The sequence below is a fragment of the Ceraceosorus guamensis genome, assembly GCF_003144195.1.
Source record: "Ceraceosorus guamensis strain MCA 4658 unplaced genomic scaffold IE81scaffold_18, whole genome shotgun sequence".
Taxonomy (NCBI): Eukaryota; Fungi; Basidiomycota; class Exobasidiomycetes; order Ceraceosorales; family Ceraceosoraceae; genus Ceraceosorus; species Ceraceosorus guamensis.
In genome coordinates, this window is record NW_020290013.1 from 78,801 (window position 1) to 92,548 (window position 13,748).

At 55.5% G+C, this 13,748-nt stretch overlaps 4 protein-coding genes across 4 annotated transcripts; 1 reads left to right on the plus strand and 3 right to left on the minus strand.

Annotated features, from left to right (window-relative positions):
* Positions 1-214: 214 nt before the first annotated feature.
* Positions 215-1,254, minus strand: IE81DRAFT_346386 (eukaryotic translation initiation factor 4E; the record flags this gene model as incomplete). Its single annotated transcript, XM_025516038.1, has 3 exons — positions 215-532; positions 601-778; positions 998-1,254. 3 exons carry the CDS (start codon positions 1,252-1,254, stop codon positions 215-217), a joined length of 753 nt encoding a protein of 250 aa, XP_025370735.1.
* Positions 1,255-2,305: 1,051 nt separating this feature from the next.
* IE81DRAFT_322225 (thioredoxin-like protein) lies at positions 2,306-3,325 on the plus strand. The gene is made up of 3 exons (XM_025513566.1): positions 2,306-2,596; positions 2,708-2,777; positions 2,861-3,325. Exons 1-3 carry the CDS (start codon positions 2,563-2,565, stop codon positions 3,264-3,266), a joined length of 510 nt encoding a protein of 169 aa, XP_025370736.1. The 5' UTR covers positions 2,306-2,562; the 3' UTR covers positions 3,267-3,325.
* A 42-nt stretch (positions 3,326-3,367) lies between these two features.
* IE81DRAFT_365627 (hypothetical protein) lies at positions 3,368-9,680 on the minus strand. The gene is made up of 13 exons (XM_025516942.1): positions 8,138-9,680; positions 7,944-8,070; positions 7,693-7,874; positions 7,108-7,620; positions 5,969-7,029; positions 5,860-5,896; positions 5,073-5,797; positions 4,819-5,007; positions 4,499-4,745; positions 4,194-4,430; positions 4,007-4,118; positions 3,699-3,925; positions 3,368-3,606 (listed from the first exon to the last, which is right to left on the minus strand). The coding sequence occupies exons 1-13, from the start codon at positions 9,569-9,571 to the stop codon at positions 3,526-3,528; spliced, it is 5,172 nt and encodes a 1,723-aa protein (XP_025370737.1). The 5' UTR covers positions 9,572-9,680; the 3' UTR covers positions 3,368-3,525.
* Positions 9,681-10,340: 660 nt separating this feature from the next.
* Positions 10,341-13,139, minus strand: IE81DRAFT_71479 (kinase-like protein). The gene is made up of 11 exons (XM_025517560.1): positions 12,735-13,139; positions 12,594-12,642; positions 12,446-12,498; positions 12,308-12,364; positions 11,993-12,231; positions 11,732-11,915; positions 11,615-11,666; positions 11,337-11,538; positions 10,887-11,268; positions 10,604-10,815; positions 10,341-10,550 (listed from the first exon to the last, which is right to left on the minus strand). The coding sequence occupies exons 1-11, from the start codon at positions 12,864-12,866 to the stop codon at positions 10,475-10,477; spliced, it is 1,638 nt and encodes a 545-aa protein (XP_025370738.1). The 5' UTR covers positions 12,867-13,139; the 3' UTR covers positions 10,341-10,474.
* Between the last annotated feature and the right edge of the window lie 609 nt (positions 13,140-13,748).

Consider the following 13,748-nt stretch of genomic DNA (forward strand, 5'->3'; position numbering starts at 1 on the left):
GATCCTGCTGTGTTCGGCATCACGGAGCTGTTGGATCGAGCCGCAGCTCAAGATTCCTTCGCCCTGCTTGCCCAGGTCAGTGCACCCAAATCGCGCGGCCTTGCCACTCCGAAGAACGCGCTGTGCTCCCAGGGCAACAAAGACCTGCGACAGCGACGTCCGGCCGCTCGTAGATCCCAACGCGCAGCACACCATGACCACCACCACCACCACCTCATACAGTGAACTTCTTTCCCTTCTTTTTCTCGCTCTCCTTGTGCGACTGAAACTCGACGTCAGACTGCAATCCTGAAGCCACATTTTGACCCAGCTTCCATCCCATGATGTTCGTCTTGAGGTGCTTGCCAATGTCCAGCAATCTCTGGTCCAGCTCATCTGCGGTCGCGTCCCCCGCCTCCCGCGTCCAAATGGCGATGCGGTAGAAGTTTGGTCGAGCGCTAAGGATCACTCCAGTGATCACTTCCTTTACACCCACAGCTGGTGCAGATCCGTCGTATGGCGCCTCGAGCGTCTCACCGATCGCCGCCAACATCTGCAATGCGGCGGGAGTGGAGTGGAGTGGTCAGCTCTGCTTGAAGCGCTCTACTCCATCATACTCACAGTATGGAGCCAGAGCTTGTCGATATTACCTCGACTACGATCTCGCGGCAGCTGAATGGCCCATTTGCCTCCGTCGGCGTTTGCAGGGTCTTCCCACGCCGGTTTGATGCCATCCTTGAAGAGGTAGTAGTTGGCTTTCTGAGGCAAGTCCGATGGCGGAATGATGTTGTTGTACAATCTAGAATAGTGCGAGTGCAGTCGCCCATTTGTCAGTCAACAGCTGCGAGGGAAGGATGCGAGCAAACGAAGGACCCCTGAGATGCACACCGAACATGCGGCAACCCACTCGCGGGCCGAACAGGGCCTTGCGGCTGCCTGCTAGCGTGCCGGCGAGGACTGAAAGCTACGCACTTGGCCCACTTCCCTTTCCCAACCTGACCAGACACGCGTCACTCACCCCCAGAACTCCTCCACGCTGTCGAAAGTGACAACTTTGTTCAGGTCCTCTCCCCACGAGTCCTTTCCACCCTTTGCGCTGGTCATTCCTTTTGCGCTGGGGTTATCGAACCACAGTGTCCAGTTGTTGAATAAAGGATGTTTGACGTTGAAGTTATCGGGGTCATTGAAGACTGTGCGAACGTCCAAGTCTGCTCCAGCACCACCTTTGGTTTGGCCTTCCGCGCCATTGTTGTTGGAGACCGAAGCTGAGTCCATTGCGGCGGTCAGGGCGGCTGCTGAGGATGCTGCTGGCTGCGGTGGAAGCGTCGATGTGCTCATCACTTGCTTGTCCAAACTCCTCGCGTTAGCGTGCACACAGGGAGGCGAAAGAAAGGGCTCAGTCGGATGCCGATGTTGATGTGATCTGCTGTGAGGTGAACCGAGTGGTGTGCGACGTGACTGCTGGTTGATATGCTAGTGATCAAGGTCCGTTGCGAAAGCCTCTTTTGGGGGAGACGGGTGGCGTGGTGGCGGCGATGAATGCTTCGCAAGGGCGATGTCTGACCGCAAACAATCAGAAGGCGTTGCGGCGGTGCACTTGCTGGCAGCAGCGAAATGGACGCTTTTGAGCTTTGCGGTGGCGGTGGGTGCGGTGCACGCGCGGCTCCTTTCGAGGTGGCTGGCGCCGCCTTTTGATTGAGCGTCTGTGTAGCGGGCGCTCAGAGACAGAGACAAGAAGTGACTCGAGAGTGACGAGAAGAGGCGTTGACTTGACCCGAGACACAAGACTGTTGACTTGCTGATCGACTTTTGCTGAGAACCGTGAGAACGAAGGATACACGAGGAAGAAAGGAAGAAAGTTGCCCAACGTGGTCGTTGCAGCTTTTGCTTTCATTCTTGACTTGATTTGACTGCTCTCATCACGACGAATTCGCCAAAGATGGCGCGCGGGCGTTCAACTTCACGCAGACGCCGCCGCATGTATGAAATAAATTCGACTCATCAAGACTTCACTACGGCGGTACCACCATCGTAACCCTAAGCACAAGCTCACATCTTTCAAGTTCAGACAGAAGCATCTTGGAAATCTTGAATGCATGTTTTAATCATCAAACAACATGAGTTTTCGCTCAGAGACGTCCACAACTTTTATTCGTTCAACTCGGCATTGAATCTCGAATTGAAAATTCCACGCAGTAATTAGCACAGCACTGGCGGAAAAGCAAAGGGAATCTTGAATGCATGCAGGCTGCACGTGTACTTATAAAACTGACGACTCATGCAGCTGGGCGGGCGGTCAGCACAGCTGCATGAGGAGCAGCGCAAGCGTAGTCATGCAATTGATCATCAGCTTGCGCGCGGATGTGGATGGGGCGGTGCACATCCTAGAGCGTTCATCACGATTTGGCGAGGCGTTCGCTCCATCATCACATCGATCAAGCCTGTCCAGCTTTGCTCACGATCCGACATCAACCACAGCCATTTCCTTCATACAGCGTATCGGAAGGGTCGGAAGAGCACTACGGGCGCTTGAAAGAGGATTGGAGACCAATCACACAGCGCTCATTCAAGACCACAGCGATCATGCCGGCACCTCGAGAGATCAACTCCCAGTCGGGTGAGTGTGTATTATGAGATGCTCGTGCCCAGTCAATCAAATCGCAATGCTGCAAGGTGTCCCTTCCACTGACACCCTGAAGCACGTGCACGTACGTGCGACGCATGGCAGAGTTTGACAGCGCAATGTCATCCGCCGGCAGCTCACTCGTCGTGGTGGACTTCACAGCAAGTTGGTGTGGGTGCGTACCTGCTCATCTCTCACCACAGACCGGCCCCCACCCCTGTCAGTCTGACAACCTCGCACACCTTCTCCATCGAACAGTCCATGCAAAGCCATAGCGCCCACATTCGCCTCTCTCGCCTCTTCCCATCCAACCGTGCTCTTCCTCAAAGTGGACGTGGATCGCAACAGGTCCATCTCTCAAGCCTACAACATCTCAGCCATGCCCACCTTTCTCTTTTTCAAGAACAAGAGCATCATTGACAAGATTCGCGGCGCAGATCCTTCCAAGCTGACCGAGCTTGTGAGGAAACACGACACGGGCAAGGGACCTAGCGGTGGCTTCCCAGGTGGAGGACAGACGATCGGTGGAGCAGCAGCAGCAGCGTCCACTGGGCCTAGCGCTGGCATCCAGTTGCCCAACTCCCTCGAAGGCGTCGCCACAGAGAATTTGTTACCCTTGCTCGTCCTCGTAGCATATTTGATCTACGTCTTCTGGCCCAACTGACCTGCGCAATCTCAATTGCGGGGCCAGATATCAAGTCTTGTTCTACACCGTCACCGAGGTTGCCGCGCGAGCCAATGCGATTGGAATTCAGCGAATCGCGCATTGCAAGTGATCGGACACGGGTTGGGGTGCCTATGAATGGTGGAATGAACTGCGGACACTGAGTCCAATAATGCTGGGCTAATTACAACATACGTATGGTTCTGGTGGAGAAGGAGAGGTTGCCAATGCGCATCTAGAAATGGGGGCCAAGCCGCGTCTAAGCCTGCTGCTCGTCGGTATTTGCGCGGCGTCGCTCCGCAGCTTGCAGCATGCGCGCACGCCGCACCTCGTTGGCATCCTGTGCGAAGCAGTCGCTTGCTTAGCATGATGGCTCCCTTTGTGACGACCTATGAGCAGAAAAGGTGTTTTCGCCAAGACTAAAGCACTCACGAGTATGGGACGCCCGTGATGCTCCTCAAAAAAGCAGCTCAGTAGGAGGGAGACGTCGTTGATGAATTCGCCCTGGCGCAGCTGGGAAGCTCGGACGGTCTGCTCAGGAGCGTCGCCCTTGCGATGCTGCGCCTCGATTGTGGCGCTGTCCTGAATCTCAGAAGATCTCGACTTGTCGAGAGTGTAAAGTGACTCGCCTCTTCCAACAGCAGCGTTGCAGATGTTGTCTTGCGTAAAGGAAAGCGGGCAAGATCAGCAGTTCGTCGGACACTGCCGCTGGGGGGAGAGGGTGGTCCTGTCACACGCACCTTCGACAGACTCGTTCGCCATGTAGCAATACACCTCGGTCTCTTGCTGCTGTCCAATCCGGTGTATTCTGCCCAGGGCTTGAAGCTCGCGGCTGTGATTGACGAGCGGTTCCTTTGAAGGGCAATGGGTACACGTGAGCGAGTGTGCTTCCAAGTCTGGTGCATCCTAAACGCGATGTTCTCTCACCAACAAGATGATCCGCTTGGCACAAATGAGATTCAATCCAGCAGACTGCGCCTCAGCATGGAGTAGGAGCACATTCGTGTCTGTAGAGGTGCGAAATTGTTCGATAGTCTTGGTGCCTGCCTTGCTAGTTTGGTCCAACTTCACAAACGATACGGCTTGCCGCCGTAGCGCTTGCGCCACGAGATCCAGTCCAGCGCCAAAAGAGGAAAAGACGATCGTCTTGGCTGCACGATCGATCTGCATAGCGATGCAATCAGCTCAACGTCAGTCAAGGGCATATCACCTCGAGCAGACGTAGTACTGACCTGGGCAATGTAAAGCAGATGCTGGATGAGCAAGTGGATCTTGGCACCGTGATTAGCAGCTAGACGAATGGATGTCAAATTTCTCCGGATATCTGAAGGCATCATCCGGAATTGGGGCTTCGCATAGACCTTCTTGTCCAGGTCGTCCGTAAGCGGTCCATGTCTGGCTTCCGCCAATTCGTCTGCGGCCTCTTTCGTCACTGCAACTGTGCGAATTTTGACATCTGCAGCGACCGGTCTGTTGCACCTGCAGACGCGCGGCCGAGATTTGTGTCAGCCATGGAACCCTTGAAGCTTTGCAAAGTCTTGCAAACACCTACCTCCAGCACTTGCGGGAGGGTGGCCTCTCGCTCAGGAGTCGCTTGACACAGTCCGGACAAAAGTAGTGCGAGCAACTTTCGAGCATCCATTGAATACCGCTGGGATTGTAGCAGACGCTGCAATCGCCATCTCCGTACTCAAAGTCTCCCTTGTGGAGAAATTGCAAATAGCGTTGAGCGGGTCCCAGTCTGGCGTTCAGAATCTTCGGGTGTCAGCGCGCAGCAGGAAGCACGCATCAGATCCCGCCACTTACTTCTTCGTCCGCCTTGCTATCTCCGTCTCGAGCTGCTCCATGTGCTTGGCAAGACTACCTCGAACCTCGATGTCTCGGACAGTGTCCGAGACAGCTTGAATACGCTTGAAATACACGACGCGAGTGTTGAAGGCTCGAGCAAGCACCTTGGCATTCGACTGCAATTTGCCCATTGTGCCTCGCAAGGTCTTTAGCAGCTCTCGGACCTGTTGACTCGCTTCGCGTGCAATGTGCATCTCCTGCCGACTATCAGTCCGGCTACTCATCTCACGGAGCTGCTTTTCTGTTTCGACGAGTGACATCTCTCCCATGTCGCGTCGAAGCTTTGCGCCCTCTCGCTGTTTATCCAGAGAACGAAAATGATGCAGCTGTTTGACTGCGAGTTGATACTCCTCTTCGCCCAGGATTTTGCCATTCTTCGAAGATGTCGTTCCGAGCAACGAGAGTCGCTTATGCTCACGGACTTGATCTTCCAGTATGACGTAGAGTGTTGGCTTGGCTGTGGCATCGAGAGCTTCGGCGCCACTGATGATGACTTCGCGCTCAGCCAGCACGACCCTGTACATCTCCAGAATGACCTCTGCCTCTGCTTGGGCATCCAAATTTTCCGAGTACTGATCGTCTAGCTCGTTCTCAAGGCTGATCTCACGATTGACCACCTTGCAAAGTCGATCGACAATCTGGTCTCTCCAAGTGTCTAGAACACTCGCATTCTTATTCAGCAGCTGTGAATGCAGTTCATGTTAGCAAAGACGGATCTTCATTGCCTCGTTTCTGGAAAGCTCACCGCAACGAGCTCATCGAGCCAGCCGAAAATGCTTGCTCTATGAGGGCCGAGCGCGTGATGTGGCGTCCTGTCAGTGAAGAACGCATGATGTTGGCAGTGAGCCACTCACGTCAAAATTCCGGGCGACCCAAATGCCTGCGAGACCATGAGCTGGGGCAAATTTGCACGCTTGAGCTGCTCGATGGCTTTGTCGACATCGTCGAGGCTGTCAGAGAGCATTCGCTGTCTGACTGCTTCAGCGTGTTCGTAAGCCTCTGCTTCCTGAGCCGCAAAGAGATTCTGAACTTTGCGGTCTGGTTCGACACCGACATGCTCTTGTCCAGCTGCGGGTCTATCAGACGCCTCTCCTTCCTGAGCCGCAGAGAGATTCTGAACTTTGCGGTCTGGTTCGACACCGACATGCTCTTGTCCAGCTGCGGGTCTATCAGACGCCTCTCCTTCCTTCCCTACTTCGACATCGACATCCATCGGTATTTCCGAAGCCTCTCCTTCCTTCCCTACTTCGACATCGACATCCATCGGTATTTCCGAGGCTTTGACTTCCATTGCCTGTACGGAAGCAGTAGTTGTCGCTTGTCCAAGGGAGAAGTACACATTACCCAGAAACATGCATGCTCGGTGCAATTGCTCGTAGTGGTTGCGAATGCGGTTCTTGAGAGCTCCGATATTGATCTGGCGAGCCTTTAGCATTTCTCGTCGTACCGCGTCAGACTCTGACTCTTCGTAGTGTTGCTCAGCAAGAGCATCGATGTCTGTGCCTTCAGAAGCAAGCTCCGCAGAAGAAAAGCGATAGTATGGACCCTCCTTGATGCTGAGTGGGAGGTCCGCTTCAAGTTCTTTGATGCGCGCGTCGAGCTGTTGGCGGGCATCAAGCAACATCTCCTTTGCCTGCTCGTACCGGCCGGAGTTGTCTTTGTCCAGCATTAGCAGCATCGCCTTGTCAATTCGAGCTTGGTGCAAGCCAACAAAGTGCGAGTCGCGCTCTGCCGCCTTGGACCCCCTCATGACTCCAAGGTATTCTTGCATGTCTTGAATGTGCTTGGAGACGAACATGCGCCCATTGTTACTGTTGACTTGCCGATCAGCAGTCGAAGCTGACGACCATGCTGCAAGTTGAGGATGCGTGCAGGTCTGCCTCAGGAGATTCAGATGATGGCGAAGTTTGTTGACCTGCGCATGTGTCGTAAGGGGAAAATAGAGTATATGTGTCAGTAGCGCGACGCGCCGGACGTACTCGATACGATTCACATTTGCTTCGTAATCTCCGCTGACAGGTTCTCCAGCCTGATTCAGTCCCATGTCCTCAAGCGCGGCGGCCCAAAGCTGATCGTAAGAAGATCTTTGGACTAGTCCGAGCTCAATGGGAACCAAATAACGCGTCTGGACAGGTATACGAAGTTGGTCCCGGATGCCGTCCTTAGTATGACGAGTGGCAAGCCTTTGAATGACCCTCGCGAGGTAAGGTGCGTTGCCAGCTTCTATGTACCGATGCCAAGGAACATCGTTCCGCGGGCTCAGGGCTTTCAAAAACCTCAATAGAGCGCGCAGATCGGCGATTTGCTTCAAAGGCGTGCCTGATACCGCAATCGAAGACCTGCGCTGGATGAGAGATACCACGTCGGATGCCTGCTGATGTCCTACCATCTGCGACTCGTCCATCACTACCCTGCAGAATTCAAGCTGGACCAAGGGGCTTCGAGCGCGCTCATACTTGCGCTCAAAACGTCGTGAGCGTTGTGGCTCTGGCTTCGCGACGTAGAACTAGGAGCGTGTGATCCAACGGTGAGCGACAAGAAGTGCGCAACATAGCCATTGTCACCGCTTGCAACTCACCTCTCGGCTCACAACGGTGTACGATGCGACAATGATGTCAAATTTAGAAGCCCACTCTGGCCACGTCGAGCCCTTGGGCACGTCTCGCTGAGCTTTGATGTGGCCGGTGAAATGGTAACACTTTAGGCCTTCTGCATGCTTCGCGGTCTCGTCCAGCCATTGCTGGCACAGAATCTCTGGACCTAAGGCAGAGACAGTGAGACAGTGTTAGCTTCTTTGCTCGGGTTGACATGGCGAGGCGCTTCACTCACAAACAATCAAAGTGGTGGGTACCGGTAGCACGTCGACCTCGAGCTCAGCGTTGTGGAACGTGATCGCGGGAAGCTGTACGTGCGCTCGCTCGGTGCCAGCCAGCACGACTGCCAGTATCTCAATAGTCTGTGCAGACGGTACAGAAATGTCAGAATCCAGCATGGCGTCCATCGAGCCGGCGCCATAGACAAACCTTGCCTAGACCCATCTCCTCCGCGAGAATTGCTCCGCAGACGTCTTCCGCCAGCGCTTGTGAGTCTTGATTGGTGATCCTCCCATCAAGCACGTGGAAGAAGAGATTTGGCGCACCGGGCGGGGTGCGAATAGGCTCCCACCATAAGCCCAGCTGCGCGTCTTCGGACCCTGTCTGCGAAGGGGAGCCTGCTAGCGGCGACGGAGAGCTTCTACGTATTCCGAGCGGATCTTGGCGATCCAGCAGAAACCGCGTCGAAGCGAGCTGAAAGGGCAAAAGACGGGCGGCGAGGTCCCTGGGCTGCTCGTCGCCTCGTGGCACCGCTTTGGTGGGGAGCAGGTTATCGTAGACGAACTTGGTCGAGCCGGCGTCCTGACGCGCCTCGGGACTCAGATATGCTTCGCGCAATGGACAAGGCGATACGAATCGGATGAGCTCTCGCAGGTGATCGGCCGAGGTGACGTGTGGGTGATGGAGCGCCATGCGCCGAAGCTTGAGAGTCACACCTAGAACGAGCTCAAATGCGTGGCCGTTCGCTGCTGCTGTCGCGCTACCATCCAAATCTTTGTCCATTGCGCGAGACCAGCGAGCGGCAAGCTCAGCGCGCATGACAAGCACGCCATCTTTAACGAGTTGTTCTGCGTGTTCTAGCCACAGCCCATTTGTCCAGCTCCACGAGTTCCGAGAGTAGTCGACCCCGGATGCATCGATGAGCGGCAGAGAAGCGATATGATCTCCGCTCTCTGCCTCCCGCACCTGCAATTTGTAGATTCCCATCCCATCTTGCAGATCTTCGCCACCTTCAATGCCTTTGCCGTGCTTCTGAACATGCACATCGCACGTGCACAAGAAAACCGTCCTTCCATGCAGTTTGAGACCAGATGAGAGCTCAGCGAAAGCAGCGATGCGGTCTTTTTGAATGCATCCTGTAGGCAGCATAACAGAAAATAGCAGCTCAGTGCTTACAAGGTGCAAGTCTGAATTTGGCTCCACCTCCAGCGAGGCGCGTGGCGCTGCGGCCTTGGTCGCCACCTGAACGGATTGCTCCCTCCGCGAGCTTTTCCCTTCCTCGAGCCGAGCACGCTTCGCTGGATGATCCTCGGTCCTGTCCCTGGCTCGCTTGGAAAGATTGGTGTACGGACGAGTGGCTGCCGCTAAGCGTGCCAACCTAGGCAGGTCGACAAAGCTGCTCCAATCTTTGAACATTGCTTCGCGAAAGGTGACGGGCACAGGTTTGCATGCCGGGTCTGTCGGATTTGCATGCAGCGACTGAATGGGCTGGACAATAGCAGTGCTGTACTTGAACAGCGGTTGCTTTCCATCTTTTCTAGCATGTGCAGGCTTGTTCGAGCCAGACGGGTCTTGAGCTGTTTTCGAAGAGCGCGAGCCCTGACCGGTGTTCGACAGATTCGGTGGCATCTTGAGTGAAGACATTCAATCGTCCTAGCCGGGCGACTAGAGCACCGCGTGGCGATGTGCCGGTGCGAGCAGATGAGCTCAGTAATGACCGGTCAACCCCCAGTGGGTGTGTGGGAAGGGAGTGTGGTGGCGAGTCGCAAGAAGGTCAAGCGCAGCGCGGCCAACGAGTCGCACGAAGTAGCCGAGCGCAAAGGCGCGCGCGCGCGAGCTCAACCTCCGCTCAAAGGCGGAAGTCGATCATTGAAACCGAACGCGCTAATTTGATGATGCGTGCGCGGTGCAGCGCTCCACAAGCAGCCACTCGATCACGAATGCACCTCGCCCATGGGAGTCGTGATGGGTGAATCAAGGAATGCGATGGTGTGTGCAGTCACGCATCACGCAGAGGTCAGGAAGAGAAAAGTCAAGGAGCCTGACAGAAGTCTGGTGGGCAGGGTGCCTTGCAATTTACTGCAGTGTAAAAGTACACGTGTACGATGGACGAGCGCTGCACTCGGATGAAGAATTCAAAGGGAAAGGCCCGGCACGAAATTTCCATTCAAGCCATGCCATCAATTCTTCGCATCTCTCCTGAAGATCTTGGTGAGGCGACTGGCAGTCTTGAAGCGCGCAGGGCTCGGCTCGGGTGGGATCGGGTCCGCCCGCAATGATCGCGGGGACGACTTCGAAAGCGCGTCCGCCTGCTCCTTGTTTTGCGAAGTGGCCGGACCTGCTCCGAGCTGCGGCGCATCGACAGTAGCAGTCGAGGACGCTGGCGTCGTTTCCGCAGTATTGACGGGTCGGGCAGGGTCATTCGTGACGGCCCCCGCGCCGTCGGACATGTTCGCTGTTGAGCTGGTCTCGCCAGACTCGCTAGATGGCGGGGCAGGCTTGATCTTGTCGTTGAGCGACAGCGCCGCAAAGCCCGAGGTCTGCTCTTCAGATGGGTTGGAGCCAACTTGCGCACCGAGCGATGGTATGGTATCTAGCGCGGGAGGACTGGACGACAAAGGGCCTAGCGGTGGGCTCCTCATCTCAGCAATCGTCTCCAGTGGTCTATCCTCGGGCGGGGCACTCGCGTGCGCTTGTACCGGAGACGAAGCGCTAGGATTGCTGTCATCTCCTGGCAACTCGTCGTTCTCTGCCTTGCTATCGAAAGAGACCGACTTGTGGTGCCGCACTGGTCCGCTTGCGCTGCGACCGAGCGAGCCTTTGGGAGAGTCCGTAGAGCGGTTTCGAGGTCTCCGACCAGCACTGTTGAAGCGCAAAGGACTCAATGGCTGTGACCAGCGACCAGAAATCAGCACCACCATTCACAAAACTCCTGGCACTTCCGCCACGCCGTACTCACCTCGCCATCGAACCTTGCAGATGGAGGTCGCCAAAGCTCGTACATATCCGTGCCATTGCTTGCGTCCCCATGCTCCGGTATGACGATAGATCCGTCAAGGTTCATCGCATGCGATCTGATAGACCCCACAGGCGACACTGGAATCGAGGTTGCGCCTGTAAAGCCTCGAAAAGGGTCGATGGAGGTGATGGTACCGTGCCGGCTCGACACACTTCCAAAGTCCCAAGAAGGCTGATTTCTCAGGGAAGTGATTGACATGGCTCTGCGCCGGTCCTGTCGTTCCGAGAGCGGCGGTAGCCCCGCTAAAATTGTTGTGGTCAAATATTTGTTATTCCTTGCTTGTTTGAAAAAGGCGTGACCAAGCAGCTGCGCAGCTGAGGGTCTGAATGGTAATAGGGACCGGGTTCAGCCCGTGCAGTGGCGATTCACTGCACCTTTTCTCATGCTTACCTCTTTTCCGGATCTTTCTGTAGGCACACACGCACAAAGTCGTCAAAGACCTTGCCGTACTTGTGTGCATTGCCAGTGCGATCGAGAGTGGGTGGATCTTCGTGAAGCGTCTTCATGAGGACTTTGACCGCCGGTAATCTCGAGTACGGCGCTCTGCCCTGTGACAGCTCAAGCGCTGTGATGCCGATAGACCAGATGTCGGCTGCTCGGGTGATGCGTCCTCGCCTCAGCCACGCGTATGCTTTCGACTTCGAGAACCCCTGGGCTCACCAACTCACCTTTCGTGCCGTACCGCTTGCGCTCAACCACTTCCGGTGCCATCCAGCATGGCTTCCGAGCAAAGCAATGCGGTTACTACCATGCAGATCCTTGTCACTGTCCCATGCACCACTCACTGTTCCCACAAAGCTTTTGCGTTTGCCATCGTCCAGGACTGGCACCGCTTTCGGCGGACCAGCGTCCTTCACTGCTGCCGCATCCGCTCCTTCTGACCAGTCGCCCAAGTATACGCCCACTCCAAAGTCACCCAACAATACCGTGCCATCGTCATCTACGAGTATGTTTCCCGCTTTGATGTCTCTATAGGATAGGTAGGCGGCGCATGCATGGCGTCAGCTCGTACGTCTTGGCTTTTGAACGCAACACATGCAGCTCACCGGTGCAACCAGCCATTGATGTGCAGATAGTTCAAGCCCTCCAAGGCTTGCCGAAGCACTGTAGCAATCACCAGCTCCTCCAACCCCTCTGGATATGAGAATCTCATGATATCCAGCATGGACCCTGCGCTCATGAGACGCGTGGCAATATGCAACTTGCTTCCTTGCACCCAGCATCCACGAACTCTCAAGACGTTCGGATGCTTCGAGAGCGACATGAGTTGTGTCTCGCGTCGGAGCTGCGACAGACGAACGCGCTGCAATGTTAGCGTGCCAAAGCTCGTGCGAGCTGTGCATCTGCTTCTTCACACTCACTCCCTCAGTGTCCCTTCCGAAAGCTTCGAGATCGACTACTTTGACCGCACAGGGTCGCTAGAGAGATCCACCGGCGACCTGGTAAGTATTTCCAAGTTCCTTTTGATGTACGAGTGACGCCACACGAGCCGCACTCACTCCGCTTAGGGGCACAAACGCTGCCTGGTACACCACGCTGCTTCCTCCAAAGCCTGCAAAGACGACATGGCCATGAGAGCTTTCAGAGTGGCTGAAATGTGACATGGAGGCTCGAAGCTGTCCTCTCTCCCAAGGGGTCCAGACTCACCGATCACATCTCCAATCACATAGTCTTGAGGCTGACTCGAGTACATCGGCTGCGATTCCGGTGGTTGCGAAGATGTGGGTGATTGTCAGCTAGAGCTTGCCTCAAAGCTAATTGATAGCATTCGAAAGACGCTGAACCCACCCAGTCATCGACCACCGACCCGATATGGGCCGCGTTGCGCGTCGCACGAGCGACCCTTCCCCCAATGATCGACTCTCCGGAAGACCCTTCATTCGGCGTCCTAGGCCTGCTTGAAGAAGGAGAAGAGTTCATGGCGAAAGGTATAGCTGTGTCAGAGACGAACCTCCTCTCCAAGTGTTTTTCGAGGTAAGCTGCGAGTGTGAGGTAGCGAAGACGCGGTGGTGCCGGACTTTGAGCTTGAGATGAGGTCTCGTGGATGCCGTGTCGAGTATCGCTGTGATGAGGTTGATCTCCCTCCACCGCCCACTTCCGCGAAACCTTGCCGAGGTCTTCGGTATTGTGCCGAAGCTTGGCCGCGCTCGGTTGCACGGAGCTCCGCGCAATGACCCCTTATCACCGCTCCGTGTGCTTTTGGTTCGATGGGGCGGTGCAATGACGAAATTGCGGCCGTGTGGAGCGTCGATGGGCCTCGTCTGCGGTACAATAAGGCGGTCAATTGCTTCGTACTGTACCGCTGAGAGGGTGTCAAGCACTTGGAATCAACCGTTGGTGTTGCCGTGCGATGTGGGGTCGAAATGCAGACGTGAACTCGCACTGTACACCTGGTACAGTAAAGCACGCTCAACGCCGTGGCCGAAGCAATGTGTCTTGAGAGGCAGGGCTTCGCGGTGTGTGAGGGATGCGATGCCAAGAGCAGGCTTTGGGTGAGCTAGGCACTTTGCAGAGTGATGGACTCTGTGATTTGTCGTGCAATGCGTGCAAGCGCGAAGCTGAAGCGATTGAAGGTCATGAGGATGGATGGCGAGATCTGCTTTCTTTCAGGGGCTTCTCATGTCGAGGCACTCGTGACTGCTTGCTGCTCGCTCATGACCTGCAAAGCTCGATTAGTGCGCTTTGCGTGTGGCTGACGCGCGAGCTGTGCGCATGAAACGTTCGCACTGTACCATAGCCCCCAAGCTTATTCGTGATTGATGCAGGATCCCGCGACATGCATGCATGCCTGCCTGCCTGCGT

Excerpts from the sequence above, each read along its gene's own strand:
- IE81DRAFT_322225 (XM_025513566.1), top strand. The coding sequence starts at position 2,563 with ATGCCGGCACCTCGAGAGATCAACTCCCAGTCGG. Across the intron at positions 2,597-2,707 it reads AGAGATCAACTCCCAGTCGG|AGTTTGACAGCGCAATGTCA; the intron begins GTGAGTGTGTAT and ends GACGCATGGCAG. Across the intron at positions 2,778-2,860 it reads TTCACAGCAAGTTGGTGTGG|TCCATGCAAAGCCATAGCGC; the intron begins GTGCGTACCTGC and ends TCCATCGAACAG.
- IE81DRAFT_365627 (XM_025516942.1), bottom strand. The coding sequence starts at position 9,571 with ATGTCTTCACTCAAGATGCCACCGAATCTGTCGAACACCGGTCAGGGC. Across the intron at positions 7,875-7,943 it reads ACCCACCACTTTGATTGTTT|GTCCAGAGATTCTGTGCCAG; the intron begins GTGAGTGAAGCG and ends TCTCTGCCTTAG. Across the intron at positions 4,746-4,818 it reads CCCTCCCGCAAGTGCTGGAG|GTGCAACAGACCGGTCGCTG; the intron begins GTAGGTGTTTGC and ends GCGCGTCTGCAG.
- IE81DRAFT_71479 (XM_025517560.1), bottom strand. The coding sequence starts at position 12,866 with ATGAACTCTTCTCCTTCTTCAAGCAGGCCTAGGACGCCGAATGAAGGG. Across the intron at positions 12,365-12,445 it reads CGTTTGTGCCCCTAAGCGGA|CGACCCTGTGCGGTCAAAGT; the intron begins GTGAGTGCGGCT and ends GGATCTCTCTAG. Across the intron at positions 11,916-11,992 it reads ATCAATGGCTGGTTGCACCG|AGACATCAAAGCGGGAAACA; the intron begins GTGAGCTGCATG and ends CCTATCCTATAG.